The sequence below is a fragment of the Phyllobates terribilis genome, unplaced genomic scaffold, assembly GCF_046119375.1.
Source record: "Phyllobates terribilis strain yellow unplaced genomic scaffold, ASM4611937v1 Scaffold_12__6_contigs__length_324123572, whole genome shotgun sequence".
Lineage (NCBI taxonomy): Eukaryota > Metazoa > Chordata > Amphibia > Anura > Dendrobatidae > Phyllobates > Phyllobates terribilis.
The window spans coordinates 272,480,249-272,501,678 of record NW_027362772.1 but is presented as its reverse complement, the minus strand read 5'-3'; the positions used below and the strand labels follow the sequence as shown (position 1 = coordinate 272,501,678).

At 43.9% G+C, this 21,430-nt stretch overlaps 1 protein-coding gene across 3 annotated transcripts in view; it reads right to left on the bottom strand.

The window, feature by feature from the left end:
* The window catches only part of TTC12 (tetratricopeptide repeat domain 12), a 195,327-nt gene that overhangs the window by 151,111 nt on the left and 22,786 nt on the right, over nt 1–21,430 (bottom strand). For all 3 annotated transcript variants that reach the window (XM_073656991.1, XM_073656990.1, XM_073656992.1), the window contains 3 exons: nt 19,253–19,330; nt 12,934–13,055; nt 8,352–8,411 (listed from right to left, as the gene is read on the bottom strand). In XM_073656991.1, the coding sequence (XP_073513092.1) occupies nt 8,352–8,411; nt 12,934–13,055; nt 19,253–19,330 (260 nt within the window). The remainder of the gene's footprint in view (nt 1–8,351; nt 8,412–12,933; nt 13,056–19,252; nt 19,331–21,430) is intronic.

Genomic DNA, 21,430 nt, shown 5'->3' with positions numbered 1-21,430 from the left:
GGGAGCAGAGGAGACAAGCTCCACAGGCAAACGGATCCCAGGGGGATGCAGACGGAGCGGTATACGCCACCTGTCCTCACTATTCTGGCCTAGTCAGAGGGATTCCTGCTGCAAAAGGGGTACCGGCCCCCGATATCTGACTCTGTTATTTCAAGTCTTAGTCGGAGAAGCCCGGAGGCTTGGAGGATCCCACCGGGTAACGGATGGAGAGGAGTCACCACCCGTACCCTTGTTCTGTGCATAGTCCAGAGGGAGACCCGGCCTTAGTACACGTACCACATACGGACAGGAGAGGACCTAGTGGGAAAGTCTAGGAACACTCTGGTGCAGGGGGGTCCTGATTCATGCACTCGAACTACCCGGAATGTGCTGAACCCCTTCCTGGTGGCCGCAGCACGCCGTGAGGAGCAGGGAGAAGCCTTGCAGCTGTGCATTCTACCATGAGTAAAGCTTGGAAGACTACCCCTATAGCCTCCGGTTCCTTAATGCAACGTGGCACCGCACTACACCGCACCACATCTCCCACTACAACTCCCATCCTCCTGTTCCCTCTGCCCTGAGGCCCTGCTCCGCCTGTGAGGAGTAGTACCATCTGCTGCTGCCACTACATCCCGCCTCAGAGGACTGAACGCAGCGCTGGTGGAGGATCACCAGAAACCACAGGTGGCGTAGTCATTTAATCCACTCGATTAACACCAAACCCTGATAGCCCATTAAATCTTTTATGTGACGGCCCTGGGCATGGAACGGGTCCAGGCCACGACTGCAGCCCCCAACATCTGACCCGGCTCCGAGTACCCCCATCTCCCAGGGTGGGCTGTGAGCGTCACAACTTGGCGTAGTCGGCAGGATTGCGTGCCCGCAGCAATGGAAGAGAATAACCCCATTGCTACTGGGTACTGTGTGCCTTTACCAAAAGACTGTCGTTTCCCATTCCATATGGCGCCCGCCCAAGAAGAACGGACGCCATTATGTGTAAAAAGGACAGCGACTCAGCACCTCCCATCGTGGGCCAGGCTTCCCCATGGCGCCAAAAGTGCAGACCGCCCCCTTTAGTAGAGACAGTCCGCAAGGTGATGTCCGTCAAAGCGGATGGGTTGTCCCTGGGAATGCCCGTCAGCCAGCCGCCCTGGAGCCACCCCGAAAAGAGGAGGAGACGAAAGCAACAACAAGGTGTGGCCGCATCAATCCTATACACTCCGCACCCTGTAGCAGCGATGGACGCCGCCGAGGAGAGTTCCGCCGAGTCCTCCGGAGCTGGTCCACGAGCTGCCACCTTCCTAAGAGTGAAGGGGATATGTCTAACCCAGGAGGAGGTGGAGTTCCTCCGGGGAGAAACCCCGGACTTGACCCGGAGGGTCGAGGAGGCCCAGAGACTGGTTGCCGCGGAGTGGAGGGAGTCGGTGCTGCAGAGGATCCAGGCCCACCGCCAAAGCTCCTCATGTCGGTCCATAGAGGCCGCAGCCCAGGCGGAGGAGACCCAGGAGGCCGTGCGTGACCCAGGAGCGGGTAAGATGGAAGTCCCCAGCCCACGCGCGGAACGCACCGTATCCCTCGTTGGTGTCCTGCCAGCACCCCCGTCCCCGGCCGCCATCATATGGAAGCAGCTATCGGCTCTGGACGCTGAGGCCCAAGCCACCGCTGTCACCGGAGACCTGCTGTGCCTCCCGACTCCTGTCCCGGGGAGTTCTGAGTTTCACGGGGAATCCACCTGCCCCAACCCGGACTGGTCCGTGCTTACAGAGGACCTGCAGCAACCTCTGATGTTGCCGCTGCCTGCGCCCCTGTTGCCTGCCCGGCAGCGGACGAGATGGCTTGGGACTACCAGGGGGGGGGCCTGATGGGCTTCCCCCAGGAGACCTGGGCTGATGCGCGGAGGAAGGAGTTCTGTAGAAAGCAGCTCCTCCAATACGACAGGGAGCGGCGGGAGAGGAGGATCTGCTGCTAGCGCCTGGAGGTACGCCCCAAAGCTGCAAAGTCCAAGGCCCGCCAGGCAGAGGCCGCATGTCCAAGCCCTCTGGAGGAAGGGCTGATAGTCCGCTTCCACCAGGAGGCGGGATGGGGCTTCATACGGAGTCCCCAATTTGGGCAGGACATCTTTGTCAGCCGGCGGGACGTCGAACCGCAACTGAAGGAGGGACACCCTGGTCGGAACCTCTACCCGGTCGATTTGGTATTGTACACTCGCCATCATGGAGTGCGTGGCTGGTATGCCCTGGACGTCCACTGGGTGTTCAGCGGTGACGCCCCCACGCGCCTGCCAGTAGGGGACCGGTCGGGCTCCGTAGGGAGAAACGAGCCTTTTCACAAGTGGGGATATCTGGACTAAGCAGCCCCGGAGGTTGCACATCCCTGTTGTTTAGTTACCTGTTGCACGTTATTATGTTGATTTTTCCTCCCTGCTTAGAGAGACATTTGTCCCTGCAGACTGGCAGTAGGCAGACTCTTCTACCACTTGTATATAGTTTGCATCTTTTTAGGTGCTCCTTATTGGTTTTATACAAAACCGCTTTACTACTTCTACCTCAGACCTCAGAAGCAAAACCTGTCTGGAGTGGCTCTCCTGGAGGTCCAACCCAGGATCTCCATGCCCTGAAGCCACCCCAGGGCCCACGTTGAGGGTTTGGGACAGGTCCCTCAAGCTGCTGAACTGGCTCTTTTTCTACTGTATTTTCTAACAGTCTGTCTATATGCATAATGTCTCTGTGATGTTTTTATACTTTTGTACTATTTAAAGTTTGCAACGTTTAAGAAAAAGTGCCTCCCATAATGGAAAGATTGTTATATTGTTATGCAAAATTTTAAAAAGTGTGTACCATGTTTTGCTCTATTCCAGCCCGCGGACGTGCTGTGTTTCACCAGGGGGGAATGTGGCGCCCCTGAAGGTTCAGTCGCCACAGGGGTACTGCACCTCAGACCGAGTTGTGGTATCTCCTCTCCGAGGTAAGGAAGAAGCATCTATTGGGACCCCACCACATCCATCCAACACTACACCTCTCCCACCTGAGGGGGGGCTTTAAGGCACCATAGTGTTGCCCCAGCCGGGATAAGAGGAGATGGGGGGAACCAGAAGTTAGGGGGAACCATGTAGTGGGTGAGGGTGGAGGACGCACTTTAGGTTACACCACAAAATTTCATATTTAATAAACGGCCATCTTGTGCTTATGGTCTTTGATTGTGATCTTCATCACTGAACGTGGCTTTCTGTGTGAACCTGCAGTTGATTGAGGATACACGGTCCTCGTGCTCTGTCCTTGAGGCGAGGAGTGGGCTACAGTTAACGGTTGTCTCTACCCGGTCAAGGTCCCTACCCAAGAAGGCCTGGAGGGGAGCAGAGGAGACAAGCTCCACAGGCAAACGGATCCCAGGGGGATGCAGACGGAGCGGTATACGCCACCAGTCCTCACTATTCTGGCCTAGTCAGAGGGATTCCTGCTGAAAAAGGGGTACGGGCCCCGATATCTGACTCTGTTACTTCAAGTCTTAGTCGGACAAGCCCGGAGGCTTGGAGGATCCCACCGGGTAACGGACGGAGCGGAGTCGCCACCCGTACCCTTGTTCTGTGCATAGTCCAGAGGGAGACCCGGCCTTAGTACACGTACCACATATGGGCAGGAGAGGACCTGGTGGGAAAGTCTAGGAACATTCTGGTGCAGGGGGTCCTGATTCATGCACTCGAACTACCCGGAATGTGCTGAACCCCTTCCTGGTGGCCACAGCGCGCCGTGAGGAGCAGGGAGAAGCCTTGCAGCTGTGCATTCTACCGTGAGTAAAGCTTGGAAGACTACCCCTATGGCCTCCGGTTCCTTATTGCAACGCGGCACTACACTACACCGCACCACATCTCCCACTACAACTCCCATCCTCCTGTTCCCTCTGCCCTGAAGCCCTGCTCCGCCTGTGGGGAGTAGTACCACCTGCTGCTGCCACTACATCCCGCCTCAGAGGACTGAACGCAGCAACATCTGACCCGGCTCCGAGTACCCCCATCTCCCAGGGTGGGCTGTGAGCGTCACACTGACTCTTATAAAAATGAACAAAGTCTGGATTGGGCCAGACTTCTCAACACAACCGAATGATAGCAGCGTAACATAAACTCCAATCCAGTGTCTTTTCTTGAGAGGTGAATTCCCATGCACCTTTTCACACCCACACATGGGTATATGCTTCCTGATTTTGGCAATTTGCTCTTGTCCTCCTCCTTCTCCTCATCCTCCACCACCATATCACCAGGGTGACCGTGGTCCGTGATGCAACACCCACCTATTTTTTTTAAAGTGTGTTTATGATGCCCTTAAAAAAAAAATTTGATACAGTATGTTCATGTATACCCCCCAAGGGTAAATGTTTGTCAGCCTATACACTTAGTGCATGGGCATTACAAGTATAGGAAGCCCGCTCCTTTCTAATGGGAACATTTTTTTATGAGCCCTCCTCCACATCTCTTCCAAGGGGTATTGGGTTGCGTCCAAATTTTTGGCAGCCTTTGCAGTCACTGGATACGCAATAACAGTATAGGAGACCCACTTGTTAATAATGGGAACAACAAAGCACAGCCGGCTGATGGCTCTTTAACAATAGCTAGGGCCGACTGCTGGCCTTTTAAGAATAGTAAGGGCCGTCTGATGTCCCTATAAAAATAGGCTTTATGACTTTCAGAGTCCCTCCATCATAAATAAAACAGTAAGTGTCTGATGACGTGTCACACACCACATTGCCAGCTAAGGTTGTAAAATGTTAAAATGACATTTCCAGGTGAATGCATTTGTCTTAAAAAAAAACTTAAAAAAACCCAAAACAATAGGATCTTTCTTTAGTATAAAATACAGCGTCACCAATTTATCAACAATGTAGTCACATTATTCAGCTCATGCACCTCCTCCTCCATCTCCGAAATGACCACATCAGTCACAAGCTGACAGCACTGCAGCACTGCCTTGGCCAAGCGGCAACAGGCTGTGCTGAAGAAAACATGCTTAATGCTTAATTGACAAACCGCCCAGCGCTGCAGAGTTGTTGAAAGCTGTAACACAGCAGCCTGATCTGTGGCTCTCACCGTTGAACATACAGCCAGGCATCGTCGTGTGTGACAATGGGCGGAACCTGGTGACGGAGAAATGACAGCCAGGGTAGATACGGTTTCCCACTATGCCAGTTCTTTCACCGAGCTAAAGAATATGGCTGTGGTGAAATACAACTCCCACTGAGAAGCTGTTTCAGATTGAAAAACATTGTGCCCACCAGAGGATTTGGTTCTGAGGGCTAACTTTTCTCCCCCGCTCTAGAGCCCCATAGCAGCTGCACTATCATGAACTTTCCTGAGGAAGAAGCCAAGGCACACCAGAGGATTCTCTGGTGGGACCGTCCAACCCTGCCGAGAAGCAGTCCTGCCTAAGAAAAGTGTGTGGGAAGGTTCCCGGACACTCTATGGCTGCTTTTTTAATGTGGATCGGCCATGCTAATGCATGTTATTTCTAAAACTGCATGCAGGGTAGATATGGTTTCCCTCTATGCCAGTCCTTTCACCGAGCTAAATACAACTGTCAGCAAAAAAAAGTTGTGAACTGGCTCTGTACCGTCCCTGGCCACATTCACCTGTCATGTGTTTGTGGTTAGGCAGTCCTTCCCAGTAAGTGCACTGGGGAGGGCACGGGTAATGTTGTGGGACCCGTGCTTGTGGAAGGCGGAGGCTATACCGGGAAATATAGTGGCGGCTGGGGACCGAGTATGGACACCCGGCCGCCGCCGGCATGAGGTTGTGAAAAGCTTCCGCCTCCACGAGATTAATAGGCCACATTTCAAGTGCAAGCAGCTGTCAAAAATTTGGCAGTATAGTATTGCAGCCTGTGTATGGCTGCCTGCATACTTGCGCTTGCATTCCAAGGAATGGGGTAGGGACAACTGAATGCTGCAGTGGGACAAGGACGTGGATGGTGATTGTTGCAAGTCTGCAATGACAGGTGCATGGCGGGAGGCATCTTGCTCCAAGGATCATTTATGATGGGCACACTTTTAGGCAGTGACCTGGGAGTCAGAGATGCTTTCAGAGGTCTTCCCCATGCTGTTCTCATGTCTTTTCAGCACTGTATGCATGTATCTGATGATGTGTCACACACCACATGGCCAGATAAGATTGTAAAATGTTAAAATTACATTTCCTGGTGAATGCATTTGTCTTGGTTGAAAGCAATGCAAAAGTGCAAAAGCGCATCAAAAACGCAACGTGTGAACATAGCCCAAGGTGTGGAGGAGTATTACCCTGGAAAGGATGTTCCTTAACATATTTCCCAGGAAAATCCATTTTGGTTTCGTTTTTGTATGTCTTATTGTGAGTCCATAAAAGTGGCGTAATACTCTGACAACGTTGTTGACAGCAGTGATCTGGGTGTCAGAAATGCTTCCAGGGGTCTTCCCCATGCTGTTCCCATGTCATTTGAGCACTGTTCCCATCGATTTGGGCAATTTTTAGGCCCTCTGCAGACCGCCGGGGGGAGCCACCTGAAAAATGCTCGAGTTTCCCATAGACTTACATTGGGCTCGTTGCTCGGGTCGAGCATCCGAGTATTCCAATTTGCTTGACCCGAGCAACGAGTACCCGAGCATTTTAGTGCTCGCTCATCACTAGCTTCAAGTTCTTCTCAGTAGTGATGAGCGAGTATGTTTTGTTAACCCTTTCGCCGAGTATGCTGGGGCGAGCACCGAGTATTTATAGAGTGCTCGGTGATATGTTTGAATCACTCCCGTGTGCATGATTTGCGACTGTTTGACAGCTTTAGTACATATAAGGAATGTCTATTTCTTACACATTCCTCACATGTAATAAAGCTGTCAAACAGTCGCAAATCATGCACACGGGAGTGATTCAAACATATCACCGAGCAGCTGTAACTACTCGGTGCTCGACTGAGCATACTCGGCGAAAGGGTTAACAAAACATACTCACTCATCACTACTTATCAGTAATCATCTCATCATCATCATCATCATGGGAGGTGTCAACCATTCATAACAGGTGAATTCACATCTCACCTCTTCCACCTCCCTGCCCAATGACCTCTGCATAAATCATAGAACTTTAATGAGGTCAGAAATTAGCTCAGAAGATGGCTCGGCAGAAGAGAGATAGAACTTACAACCTGTTACATCAAATCAGCTCACTGATGGACTTAATGAGAACTAGCGTTGAGCAAAAAGATTTCCAGGACCCTGGTCCAGTGGCCATGTTGGTAGTCCTTGGTCATCGGACCAGACCACTGAGAAGCTCCTCCTACCTGTGACATCCCCAGGCCAAATGTATGACATCATGGTGGCCAGATGAGATGTACTTTTGCTCATGAGGTGTCTGCTTGCCCTGTGCTCCCTGTCTGGTATTCTGATCTTTGCTACTCGACCTTGGCTTTGCCTTTGACCATCCATTTGCCTAGCCCTTTTTTCGTGATCCACTACCTTCTTGGAATATTGACCTCGAACTGTTACCTGACTATGCCTTAGCCTCACCCCTCCGTCTATGATGTACTCTCTTGACTTTAGACTCTAGGACCTCTTGACTAAGCAACCTTATGGATTATCTGTGAGAAGTGACTAGCACCACACTGGAAATGTCAAGTGTAGTAGATGGTTTGCAGTGTTCTGGTCCGGTGGCCAAGGACTACCAACAAGGCCACTAGACCAGGGTCCTGCAAATCTTTTTGCTGAACCCTAGTTACCATTAAATCCATCAGCAAGGTCATTTGTTGGCATGGTGTGTAATACGTTTTTTCTCTCTTCTGCTGAACTATCATCTAGGCTGATTTATGACCACATCAAAGTTGTAGGCATGCTCTATGATTTGTACAGAGGTCCTTAGACAGGAAGGGGGAGGAGATGAGCTGTGAAATCACCAGTTATGAATGGTTGATACCTTCCAAGATGATAATGAGATGATTACTGAGAAGTCTAACAAGAGACTCAGTAACCATAGTAGCCATAAAAGACAGTCTAGTCATCATTAAATCCATCAGTGAGCTCACCTAATGACATCGCGTGAAAGTCTTATCTCTCTTCTGCCGAACCATCATCTAAGATGATTTATGACCTCATCAAAGTTCTAGGCATGCTCCATGATTTGGTGTAATCCATAATTGTATTCCTTTATTATCGCCATCCAATTTAGACAAATGCATGATCAGAGTCCTGCAATGTTTTTCTTCATCTCATTCTTCAGTCTGCTATTTACAGTGATACATAGAGGCTGTAGAAACTGAACAATTCAATATTTTCAATTAAAAATGCTTATTAGCTAAAATAAAAGCATTTAGTTTAAAAATAATCCCCTGAGTCAGACAAAGGTAAAGTACACAGGAATAACTTACCTTTAATGCCCACTCACAATCACTTATAGCGTTTTCATACTTTTCTAGTTTTATATAAGCCTGTGGCAAAAGAAAAAGTGTATAACAAAGATTATAAAGACAAATGTGTTTAAATTTCATGGTCCTTTATATATATAATATGGGACAATTATGTAAACTTGTTTACAAACACACGTGAAAAACTCCAAGGGTATGTCCCTGTGGGATCTTTGCACTGTGGATCTTCTACAGTGGAAAATCTTTAGTGAAATCCACGTGGCTAAAAAAACACATGGCTAAAATCTATGTGGCAGTGTCTACATTGCAACGGGTGATATCTGAGGGCATATGCTGCAGACTACAAATGATCAGCACAATTGTTTTGCAGACTTTGCCTTCCCTGTGTGGATGAGATTTCATGGATTCTCATCCAGAATGCTGGTATAGGAATATGCAGGCAACGAATATACCACATGTAGATGTGAAAAAGAAAATCCACTATGTATACGTATGATAACACCTCTATATACAGTAGATAACACAGGATCCACCATTCACAATAAGTGATATCACAGCTCACCTCCTCCTCCTCTACAATGACTGATAACACCTCTATATACAGTAGATAACACAGGATCCACCATTCACAATAGGTGATGTCACAGCTCACCTCCCCCTCTTGTACAATGACTGATAACACCTCTATATACAGTAGATAACACAGGATCTACCATTGACCATAGGTGATGTCACATCTCACCTCCTCCTGTACAATGACTGATAACACCTCTATATGCAGTAGATAACACAGGATCCACCATTCACAGTAGGTGATGTCACAGCGCACCTCCTCCCCTGTACAATGACATAACACCTCTATATACAGTAGATAATACAGGATCCACCATTCACAATAGGTGATGTCACAGCTCACCTCCTCCTCCTGTACAATGACTGATAACACATGTATATACATGTGTTAACACAGTATTCACCATTCACAATAGATGTCACAGCTCACCTCCTCCCCCTGTACAATGACTGATAACACCTCTATATACAGTAAATAACACAGGATCCACCATTCACAATTAGTGATGTCACAGCTCACCTCCTCCTCCTCCTGTACAAAAACAGATAACATCTCTATATACAGTAGATACACAGGATCCACCATTCACAATAGATGATGTCACAGGCCACCTCCTCCTCCTCTTGTACAATGACTGATAACAGCTCTATATACAGTAGATAACACAGGATCCAGCATTCACAACAGGTGATGTCATAGCTCACCTCCTCTTCCTGTACAATGACTGATAGCACCTCTATATACAGTAGATAACCCAGGATCCACCATTCACAATAGGTGATGTCACAGCTCACCTCCTCCTCCTGTACAATAACAGATAACATCTCTATATACTGTAGATACACAGGATCCACCATTCTCAATAGTTGATGTCACAGCTCACCTCCTCCTACTCCTGTACAATGACTGGTAACATCTCTATATACAGTAGATAACACAGGATCCACCATTCACAATAGTTGATGTCACAGCTCACCTCCTCTTGTACAATGACTGATAACAGCTCTATATACAGTAGATAACACAGGATCCACCATTCACAATAGTTGATGTCACAGCTCACCTCCTCCTCCTCCTGTACAATGACTGATAACACCTCTATATACAATAGATAACACAGGATCCACCATTCACAATAGGTGATGTCACAGCTCACCTCCTCCTCCTGTACAATGACTGATAACTCTATATACAGTAGATATCACAGGATCCACCATTCCCAATAGGTGATGTCACAGCTCATCTCCTCCTCTTCCTGTACAATGACTGATAACACCTCTATATACAGTAGATAACACAGGATTCACCATTCACAATAGGTGATGTCACAGCTCATCTCCTCCTCCTCCTGTACAATGACTGATAACACCTCTATATACTTGGGATATCACAGGATCCACCATTCCCAATAGGTGATGTCACAGCTCATCTCCTCCTCCTCCTGTACAATGACTGATAACACCTCTATATACTTTGGATATCACAGGATCCACCATTGTCAATAGGTGATGTCACAGCTCACTTCCTCCTCCTGTACAATGACTGATACACCTCTATATACCTTGGATATCACAGGATCCACCATTCACAATAGGTGGTGTCACAGCTCACCTCCTCCTGTACAATGACTTATAACACTTCTATATACAGTAGATATCACTGGATCCACCATTCACAATAGGTGATGTCACAGCTCACCTCCTCCTCCTATACAATGACTAAAAACACCTCTATATACAGTAGATAACACAGGATCCACCATGCACAATAGGTGATGTCACAGCTCACCTCCTCCTCCTGCTGTACAATGACTGATAACACCTCCATATACAGTAGATAACACAGGATCCACCATTCACAATAGGTGATGTCGCAGCTCATCTCCTCCTCCTGTACAATGACTGATAACACCTCTATATACAGTAGATAACACAGGATCCACCATGCACAATAGGTGATGTCACAGCTCACCTCCTCCTCCTGCTGTACAATGACTGATAACTCCTCTATATACAGTAGATAACAGGATCCACCATTCACAATAGGTGATATCACAGCTCACCTTCTTCTCCTCCTGTACAATGACTGACAACACCTCTATATACAGTAGATAACACAGGATCCACCATTCACAATAGGTGATGTCGCAGCTCACCTCCACCTCCTATACAATGACGTATAACTCCTCTATATACAGTAGATAACACTAAGGAGTCTTAAAATAGGCCTATTGGCCAGTGTGAAAGTGCCAAGATATTTTATTTTATTTATTTAAATATAGATAGCAATATTAAAAGTTACCGTAAATAGTAAAATCTCGAAAATTTGTGAAAAAAATAAAATACATTTTACATGAAAAACCCAATTTAGGAATAGATCCTTTTCTGATGACACATGCCGACTAGACATGAAAAGCCTGATAATGCACCGTAGCCTCTGCTCTGGGCTGCAGCCTTGCTTTTGAAAGGAATGGACTGGGTAACGAGAAATACAGCGGAGAGATACATGTTACATAGATTTTTGCACTAAGGTCCGATATCTACTGTAAAGTAATTCATGATTTCATAGACCATATTGGCTAAGTGCGATATACAGTGTTGAAGACGAGCTGAGTATCATTAAGCTGCACCCTGCAACTCGTGAAACAGGTCAGGTATCATTTGTAGATATGTTACAAATGTTAAGTATGTATATAGGGGAGTTACTATACTCTTATTCTCTATTTATGTCGTGGGTAATTCACAACATATTTAGGAACCGATTTTTTGGCAGTATATACAGATGTATCCACCCTTAACCTTTCATTAATTTTTTTAAAAAATTATAGAAACATGTCAGATAATTTGATCGGTGGGGGTCTGGGTGCCGAGACCTCTTCCATCGATCACTAAAATAAAGAAGCAGACATGCTCAGCTGAGTCCTGTCTGTCCTCTTACATTGAGTCATTCTTCAGTGTCAGCTGAGCATTTCTGGAATTGGTGGGGGTCTTAGGTCCCGGACCCCAACCCATCAGAATGTTTGACATATCGTTATGACTTGTAATGTATAGATGAGCAGCACAATCTCATTGTAGGAGCTAATAAGTGAGTGTCTAGCACAGGCAATGAGGTTCTCCTTCCCCCGTAGAATTGCACAGTAGCTATTAAAAAAATTGGGGGGTCAGGATAGGGGTTGGAAGGTGTTTTTTAATGGCTACCACTTTAGAATGGCAAGAGGATGCACGGATCTCTAATCCTTCCAAGCTCAAGCAGCCTCACAAGTCAGGAATTTCTACTGCTAGATCTAATATAGTAAAATATTACAGATTTTATTTTATAACTATAACTTTTTATTTCCATTTAGATTAATTTTCGATTTTTGCATTGTAGCCTCCAGGATAGTAATCTGATCGCCTAGTCTTCAATGTCTTGAGCTGAGTCTTAGACTCATAACATGAAGTATCACATGACCATTATGTTATAAGAGATGAGCGAATTGAATTTGTGCAGAATTTTTAAGAATTTGCTGGACTCAGTGAATTTGAATAATTTTTGATTCTCTTGGTGCAAATCACCTAAAGTAACAGCCACTCTTTACGCATTACAGAAGATTGTGTCAGCCGGAGAAAGCTTACCCATAATGCCTTGCAGCTATCACACCACATAGTATAGCATAGCCAATTAAAAGAGATTATCACAGCCAGTATAAAAGCCGAAGTAGGAAATACAGAAGCTATTTAAAGTCATAAAACATGTTCATCCATTTACCCATAGCCATATATCTTGAGATCATTTTGACATTACTAAGCTTGAAAGGGGTTAAATATGGTCCTAGAAGACCTCAGAGTATTTTATACATCTTTTCAGTGCAGTTAGAGGCTGGAGTGCTTTCCATAAGTGGTGAATGGAATTTCCTTGGAAAATTTGTTAAGACTTGAATTTTAAAAGATTCTAGTTATTTAAAGATTTGAATTTTAAAAGATTCTAGTTATTAACCATATATTTCTTAGTGTTTTATCTTTAGATACTTACCTGAGCTCGGTTGGTATACAAGACCTGCATGTCTTTTAGCTTCTCAAGCCCTTCACTGTAACGTTGAATTGCACTTTCATAGTCCCCTTGTGCAAATGCCTGATTGCCCTGATCTTTCAGTGCTGTAAAACAGAAAACATGTAATACTAAATGATATGAACACCTTTCCTGCTTAAAGTGTATGGATTTTTGACTAACAATCATTTTTGCAATTGGAATGTAACATTTTGAACCCTTAGTTTTACAATATTCATTGTCAGACTGTATAATGAGTTAGCCGATTTGATGGCCGGGTCTGTAACTCTTATCTTTCTTCACCTGAGAGATCCTCTTTATGTATTTACAACCACATCAAAGTTGAACTTTCAGTTGGTCAAAAATCAGCTTGAAAGATGATTCGGGAGAAGAGATTTAAGGGTAACAGACCCTGACTTTTGAACAAGCTCATGGATTTGAATGTTACAATCCTATTTAATGATCAGTCTGTAAATTTTTCACCTCTAAGATGATTTATGCCCACATCAAAGTTTAATTCACAAATCACCTTAGACGATGGATCAAGAGAATAGAGATACGAGTTACAGTACTTTAGGCTTGAATATAGTTTGAACTTGATGGACTTGTATCCTTTAACCTTAAAACTGTAAAACTTTGAAGCCATGCCATCAGAACAAGTTCACTGAGAGATTTGATTGTTACGAGACCATCTGATAGCCGGATATTTAAACCTTATTTATCCTTTTTTCCTGAAAGATTCTCTAAGATGATATATGACCACATCAAAGTTGAACTTTCATTTGCTCATAAATCAACTTAGAACATGATTCAAGAGCAGATAGATAAGAGTAACAGAGGTAAAGAATGGTAACCATATCGCCCCAGTGAAGGCTATTATAAAATTTTCGGCACCGAGAAAGCCATTCCTGCTCGGAGTGGCTCATTGAAGATTCAGGGAAATGGAAGCTCCAGCTATTTTCCAAATAAAATGGCAATGTCACAAATCCTCTGCTCAGTGAGTGACTGTTTTGCTGCCCTATGGAATCTGGATCATGCTGAGGTGCCGGTTTTTTGATTGACAGCTCGGTTGTCCAATCTTGTGATGGGCGTTCTGAGTTGTTGGTACTTAGATTGATAGCTCGGCCGCCCAATCTGTGACTTGGAGGTGCTGGGCTTTCTCCAGTTGTTCTCTGTTCTGCAGATTGCCCAGCTCCTTAACTGAGCTGTCTGCATCTGATCTCTGCCAGACATAGTTTGTGCTTCCTTGTGAGTGTTTGCCTAATTCTGTTATGCTGAGTTCTGACTGATCTTGCACTGCCTGATCCTTTGGCCCGTGTTCCGACTACCCCTTCATCTTGTCCTTTTGCTTTGATCCACTATCTCCTAGTAATTTGACCCCGGACCGTGACCTGACTCATACCTTTGTCTTTGACTATGGTTTTCTACATGCTTTCTTGGTACTGAGCCCGGAACGTCTGACTTCTCTGCCTCATGGTCTGTCAGTGAGTAGTGACTAGCGTCACAGGTAAGCTTTATTCCAACATCTTTAAAATCGCGACATTCTCCAGTATATCCAAATAAATTGCGTTCTTTTTCCTATGTGTGTCAGACAATAACTAGGTCCTTATTCATGGTCGCAATTTTTAAGATGTTGGAAAAAAGCTTACCACAGTTGTAACAGACCCTGCTGTTAGAACAATCTCATTGATGGATTTGACTGTTAACTCAATCTGCAGTCTGCAATGTACTGTAATACATAGAAGCAGTAGAAGCTAATCATTCCAAATTTCTTAAGGAAACCCTATTGCAAAAAAATTATTGTAAGTAAAAAATTGCCACCAAGACTACAGAAAGCTCGTTATCGCCAAGACTCATAGATATGAGTACATCATATTCTTTGTCAATGGTTATTTAACAAAATGTATAATATTTTTGTTCCAATTCTCATTGGAACCCATCACATTTGGGCTATAATATTGTGGCCTATATTGATTTCAATAGAATTATAGCTAGTAGGGATGACCGGACCCGTGGAAGTTTGGGTTCATCAGGTTCAACAGAACTTTAGTGAAAAGTTCAGTTCTGGTACCAAAACTCTACCCGAACTTTAACCAGAACCCGAACCCGATAAAAGTTAATGGGGACCAGAACTTTTCTGTTGTAGATCTCTCACTCTGTGTAAAAGTCTGTGAAAAGTCTGTGTTCGGAGTTCAGCACCGGACCCTAGCTGTCCAGTACAAACACCAAACTTTAAAGTTTGGGTTCGCTCATCTCTAATAGCGAGTTTGTTGAATTACGTCTGTATTAAAACTAAGCTTGAGTTAACCCTCATTGAACCACTCAAGCCTTATCACACAATGAACACTGATCCCACTTCAGTTTGGTTTTAATAATGTCTATTTTTCTTAATTTGTGCTTTCCAATTTGTAGCTCAAAACAATTATCACTTTTCATATCAGTTGACTTAACTTGGTTTGTGATAAGATGTATTATCTTTGTCCTTCAAAGGCAAATAATAATCAATAAAAAGAGGCCTCATTGTGGGGAGATTCTCTCTTAATTTAAGAGGATGTAATGTCTAATTAACTTTCACAATGACTTGTCTTTTGCACGATCTTAATGTGATGTCTAAATTCCAATTCTCATCCGCTTTGAAAAAATCACGGAATATTAAAAAGAAAAAACAAATTACAACCTCTTGAGAAGTTTGCTTTCTACTGTTTTAATTATGTCATTAAATTTAAATCTGAATATTGCTTTATGTTTCATTTTAAGAACCTTTTAAAGATCTGGCTATGATCTGACCTTGGTTGGAGAAAGGATTTTTATAGTCCCCATGAAGCACTGACTAGTTAGACCTTATCAGATGTCAAAAATTATTTCGCTAGTCATAGCGCTTGATGAAGCTAGTACTGCTTGTGCGAAACTTATTTTCATTTTTTATTTTTGTACATTGTTTAGTTCCACAATCTTTAGCTACATAAGAAAAAAGGAAACTGTCATGATGCTTGAGACTAACACTGAATCCATTGTCAAACAATGCAACTCAACCAATGATTCACAAATAACCTAAATTACCAACAGTAACAAGTCCAGCATTTTCTATGCTTTCACAATATTGAAATAGCCTTTTTTTTCAGAGGAAGAGCTAAGGGTCTCTAGGACCACCTATTTGAAGTAGCCTATAAGTCAATATACTGTATGTCCTTTAAAGAGATCTGCAAAACCAGAATCTCTGGAAGGAGGAGCTCGAAAGCAAAAAAGACGATCCATGGGTCCTTAATAATATATTTAAAATATATAAATCTTTATTTAAACAAGGTAATTGAAAGGAGGTGAACACACAGGTATATACTAAAAACACCACCAAATCGCGTGCCACATGTGTATGGACCACATATTACATATATAAAATTCTCACATAGATCAAAAATTGGGGTAAATAGCACACCAAAGGAAAGAAGAACAAAGTTCAAATTCCTCCATATGTATCAATATATCAGCATCAGTGTCTTACCAGATAAAGAAGGTGGCCCCCAATCAGGTCCTACACATGGGCTTCCCGACGCGCGTTTCGGCGCTAGCCTTTTTCAAGGGATACCAGAATCTCTGTTTGCATATAGCTTTTTCAGGGTTCTTGCCCCTCATCAGTGCAAAGCAAAAAACTGGTTCACTGTGTTAGAGGCCTTCAATGGGGGATCGAAGGGGTAAAGTTTCTCCTTAATGCCTTAAGGAACAGGACAATTATATTCATTTTTGCTTCTCAGTTTTTCAGCAGCCATATTTTATTTATTTTTTTCTGATGGGGTTGTATGTGACTTTGTTTTATGCAGTACAAATTGTATTAATTTTAGAGCTGTTATAACAAGCAGAGAAAACCTGACAATACTGCTATAAAGGTAGTCATGCTTAAGGAAAGGACAATAGTCATATAATACTGTAACGAAGACCTCAGCACCGAAGAAGATAAAAGCAGCAAATCTAGCTGCATTTATTTATTTGAATCCGGCAAAAAAGAAAAGACAAATAGTGTCCAGCGATTCAACCAATAGATGGTCTTAATCAAAGAAATCTATGTTGATAACAGCCTGACATGAGGAAGGTGGTGCAAAGTTAAGAGCTATATGTCATATGGCCCTTACCTATGCACCATCTTCCTCATGTCTGGCTGTTATCGAAATATTGGACGCCATCTGTCTTTTTTGCTGGATTCAAATAAATAAATGTATTTGCGACAATATTTACTGATTTTGTCTTCTTTGGTGCTGAGGTCTTCATTAGAGCTGTTTTGAGGTACGTGTAAATTACAAGTTAATTTCTATATTTTTTGCTGCTCAAATACAATAAAAAAATATATACAGTACAGACCAAAAGTTTGGACACACCTTCTCATTTAAATATTTTTCTGTATTTTCATGACTTTGAAAATTGTACATTCACACTGAAGGCATCAAAAATATGAATTAACACATGTGGAATTATATACTTAACAAAAAAGTGTGAAACAACTGAAAATATGTCTTATATTCTAGGTCCTTCAAAGTAGCCACCTTTTGCTTTGATGACTGCTTTGCACACTCTTGGCATTCTCTTGATGAGCTTCAAGAGGTAGTCACCGGAAATGGTTTTCACTTCACAGGTGTGCCCTGTCAGGTTTAATAAGTGGGATTTCTTGCCTTATAAATGGGGTTGGGACCATCAGTTGTGTTGTGCAGAAGTCAGGTGGATACACAGCTGATAGTCCTACTGAATAGACTGTTAGAATTTGTATTATGGCAAGAAAAAGCAGCTAAGTAAAGAAAAATGAGTGGCCATCATTACTTTAAGAAATGAAGATCTGTCAGTGTGAAAAATTGGGAAAACTTTGAAAGTGTCCCCAAGTGCAGTTGCAAAAACCATCAAGTGCTACAAAGAAACTGGCTCACATGAGGACTGCCCCAGAAAAGGAAGACCAAGAGTCACCTCTGCTTCTGAGGATAAGTTTATCCGAGTCACCAGCCTCAGAAATCGCAGGTTAACAGCAGCTCAGATTAGAGACCAGGTCAATGTCACACAGAGTTCTAGCAGCAGACACATCTCTACAACAACTGTTAACAGGAGACTTTGTGCAGCAGGCCTTCATGGTAAAATAGCGGATAGGAAACCACTGCCAAGGACAGGCAACAAGCAGAAGAGACTTGTTTGGGCTAAAGAACACAAGGAATGGACATTAGACCAGTGGAAATCTGCGCTTTGGTCTGATGAGTCCAAATTTGAGATCTTTGGTTCCAACCACCGTGTCTTTGTGTGACGCAGAAAAGGTGAACGGATGGACTCTACATGCCTGGTTCCCACCGTGAAGCATGGAGGAGGAGGTGTGATGGTGTGAGGGTGCTTTGCTGTGACACTGTTGGGGATTTATTCAAAATTGAAGGCATACTGAACCAGCATGGCTACCACATCACCTTGCAGTGGCATGCTATTCCATCCGGTTTGCATTTAGTTGGACCATCATTTATTTTTCAACAGGACAATGACCCCAAACACTTCTCCAGGCTGTGTAAGGGCTATTTGACCAAGAGGTAGAGTGATGGGGTGCTACACCAGATGACCTGGCCTCCACAGTCACCAGACCTGAAGATAATCGAGATGGTTTGGGGTGAGCTGGACCGCAGAGTGAAGGCAAAAGGGCCAACAAGTGCTAAGCATCTCTTGGAACTCCTTCAAGATTGTTGGAAGACCATTTCCGGTGACTACCTCTTGAAGCTCATCAAGAGAATGCCAAGAGTGTGCAAAGCAGTCATCAAAGCAAAAGGTGGCTACTTTGAAGAACCTAGAATATAAGACATATTTTCAGTTGTTTCACACTTTTTTGTTAAGTATATAATTCCACAGGTGTTAATTCATAGTTTTGATGCCTTCAGTGTCAATGTACAATTTTCATAGTCATGAAAATACAGAAAAATCTTTAAATGAGAAGGTGTGTCCAAACGTTTGGTCTGTACTGTATATTATTCAGACTTAGTCCCTCAAGACATCATCAAAAATTTCTGGAGGAAATTAGTTTTTTTCAATCATTTTTTTCCACTGTAACAGGGGTATCCATATGAGACCAATTTAAAAGGACAAACAGCCCAATATAGTGCCATTAGTGACAATGATGCACCTGAATGAGGGCATCCTATTGCAGCATACAAACCTCCAGTCTTGATGCATCGGGGCCAATATTTAGCTTTAGCCATAATGGATTTTTTTCACAGAATTAGCTAAGGTAATTGTCACCTTCATCTATGGATAAAGAATTAACTCATAAATCTGTAGTCTACTTTTTGTCTCTAATTACCATTTGCGAGTGCCTTATTCTGCTTTCTTTTTTCAGCACATTCACAGGCATCTTTTTCCAAAAGGGCGATGAAGCTATCTAGCAGAAAAAAAAGAAACATGTTTGTTCATCTTATCATGAAAGTTGCCAAAAAAGTCAGTGCTTATGCACCTGGGCATTTTATGGATCCATGTTGTATGGATATATAATACACGCCCATTTCCTGATATAATCCAATACTGTACCTTCGCTCTCCTTCAGTTTTATGTAGAGGTACACAATGGCTTTTTTAGCAGAGGCATTTTACAGAGTCACACAGAGTAACTATGGGATCATAACTAGAGATGAACGAACCTGAACTCAAAAGTCTGGCGTTTGTACTGGACACGGTGCTAAACTCCGAACTCTGACTTCTCCTGGAAGTCCGTTTGAATGTTCAGAGTTCTCGGGGAAAGAAAAGAGAGAAAATTTTTCCAGTTCCAAAGTTCAGATCCGCATTCATTTCAATGGGGTTTGGGGTCAGGTTTGAGTTCGGGTATAGTTCTGATAGCCAAAGTGAACTTTGGACTAAAGTTTGGGTTGGCTACCAGAACCTGAACTTCCATGTATCCGCTCATCCCTAATCAGAACCATAAAAAACTCACAATGACTCTATGTGCTTTCTGTGCATTCAATAATGCCTTCTGCATTTATGGGGTATCCTGGCTCTGCTTACTTCCGCATGGGAGGTAAGCAGAGCAGATTTCATCACGTACAATACCTGTCAGGATGAGTGCATGACCAATGGGTATTGGGCACTTGTCCTGTTGTAAAAATTAGAATAGGCACAAGATACCTGACATCCGTAGGAAATATCTGTCCATGCAAACATGACAGTGATCACCAAATGAATGAGCAAAATGTGCTCTATAGTCGATCAGAGGTCATTAATGTGCATTGACCGGTCAACTGCCTAAATACACCATAAGGGTACATTCATATCCGCAACAAATCTGAAAGAGTCTACAGGGAAGTCCGCAGCTGCAGAACCGCACCAAACATTTTTCATTTGGACTTCAGCAGCATATTTAAATGTTTTTTTCCAAAATTGAAAGTTATTCCTTACCGATAGATCCCAGTGCCAAAAAGGGGGTTCCATCTGGAATGGACTGGACGTGCGCATACTCAACCTCTTCTCCATTTATTGTCAGTGGGACAATGCCGGAAATTGACAATCACTGGAGTGAGAAGGGGTCTAAAATTTCAAGGTTCTGGATCTACAGCGATTAGCAAGCTATAGTACGAATAGGGGATAACATGCAATTTTGGGAAAACCACCTTAAAAAAAATACTCACCTCTTCTACCATGTCAGTTTAGGTTAATCCCTGTGGTGATGTGACAGCTACAGCATCTGATGGTGCACTTCGGCCTCCGGTGATGGTCCTATGTGACCGATACAGACTAAGACTGACATGGAAACACTGTTGGGAATTTGGCTGCAGAAGTGAGAATTATGTTTGCGTTTTTTATTTTACTAGTTTACATATCTTTATTTAGTCTAGACCAGTAGGTAATCCTCCAATCTGCAGCAAAAAGGGCTTTACAGTGGTGGTACCGCACTAAAACTCCAACAGAATAAATGTATCCACAACAGAAACGGACAACCAGGCAACAGATGGGACCTCTGCTCTCGTGAATAGTAAACGTCCCACCAGCGATATGGTGGACAGATGACATGTTATTATTATAGTGAAACCCCTTTAAGTAATGTAGTGTTTTGTTACTCACTTGGCTGCGGTTGAGGGAGGCACACGAAGCGTTTTCGTCAAAGAATCTAGGCTGGTTTATTTTGAAAGCATAAACTGCTCATTAAGCAAACACAAAACAGCCTTTTCCAGCACAAAAAGATATAACAGAACAGCCTCAGCCGTTTAAATGAAGTGCTTTTGTAGCACCCTGAGGACTCGGCTGCTACAGGGGTATTGCACCTCACTCCAGAGGTGTGGTATTCCACTCCCGGGTAAGGATGGAGTGTGGGACTGAGCTCAGTAGGCTGCATGCACTACATACATCCCATTTCCGGGGGACAGAACTACGGTACTCCCACCAGTTAAATGTGCAGGTACGACAGCGTCTGTCCCTGGCTGGAGTGGGAGGGGGGGTGGAACATCCCAGTAGTGTAGGGGCAGATAGGGGGAGTACTCTGGGTAAAGCTAGGA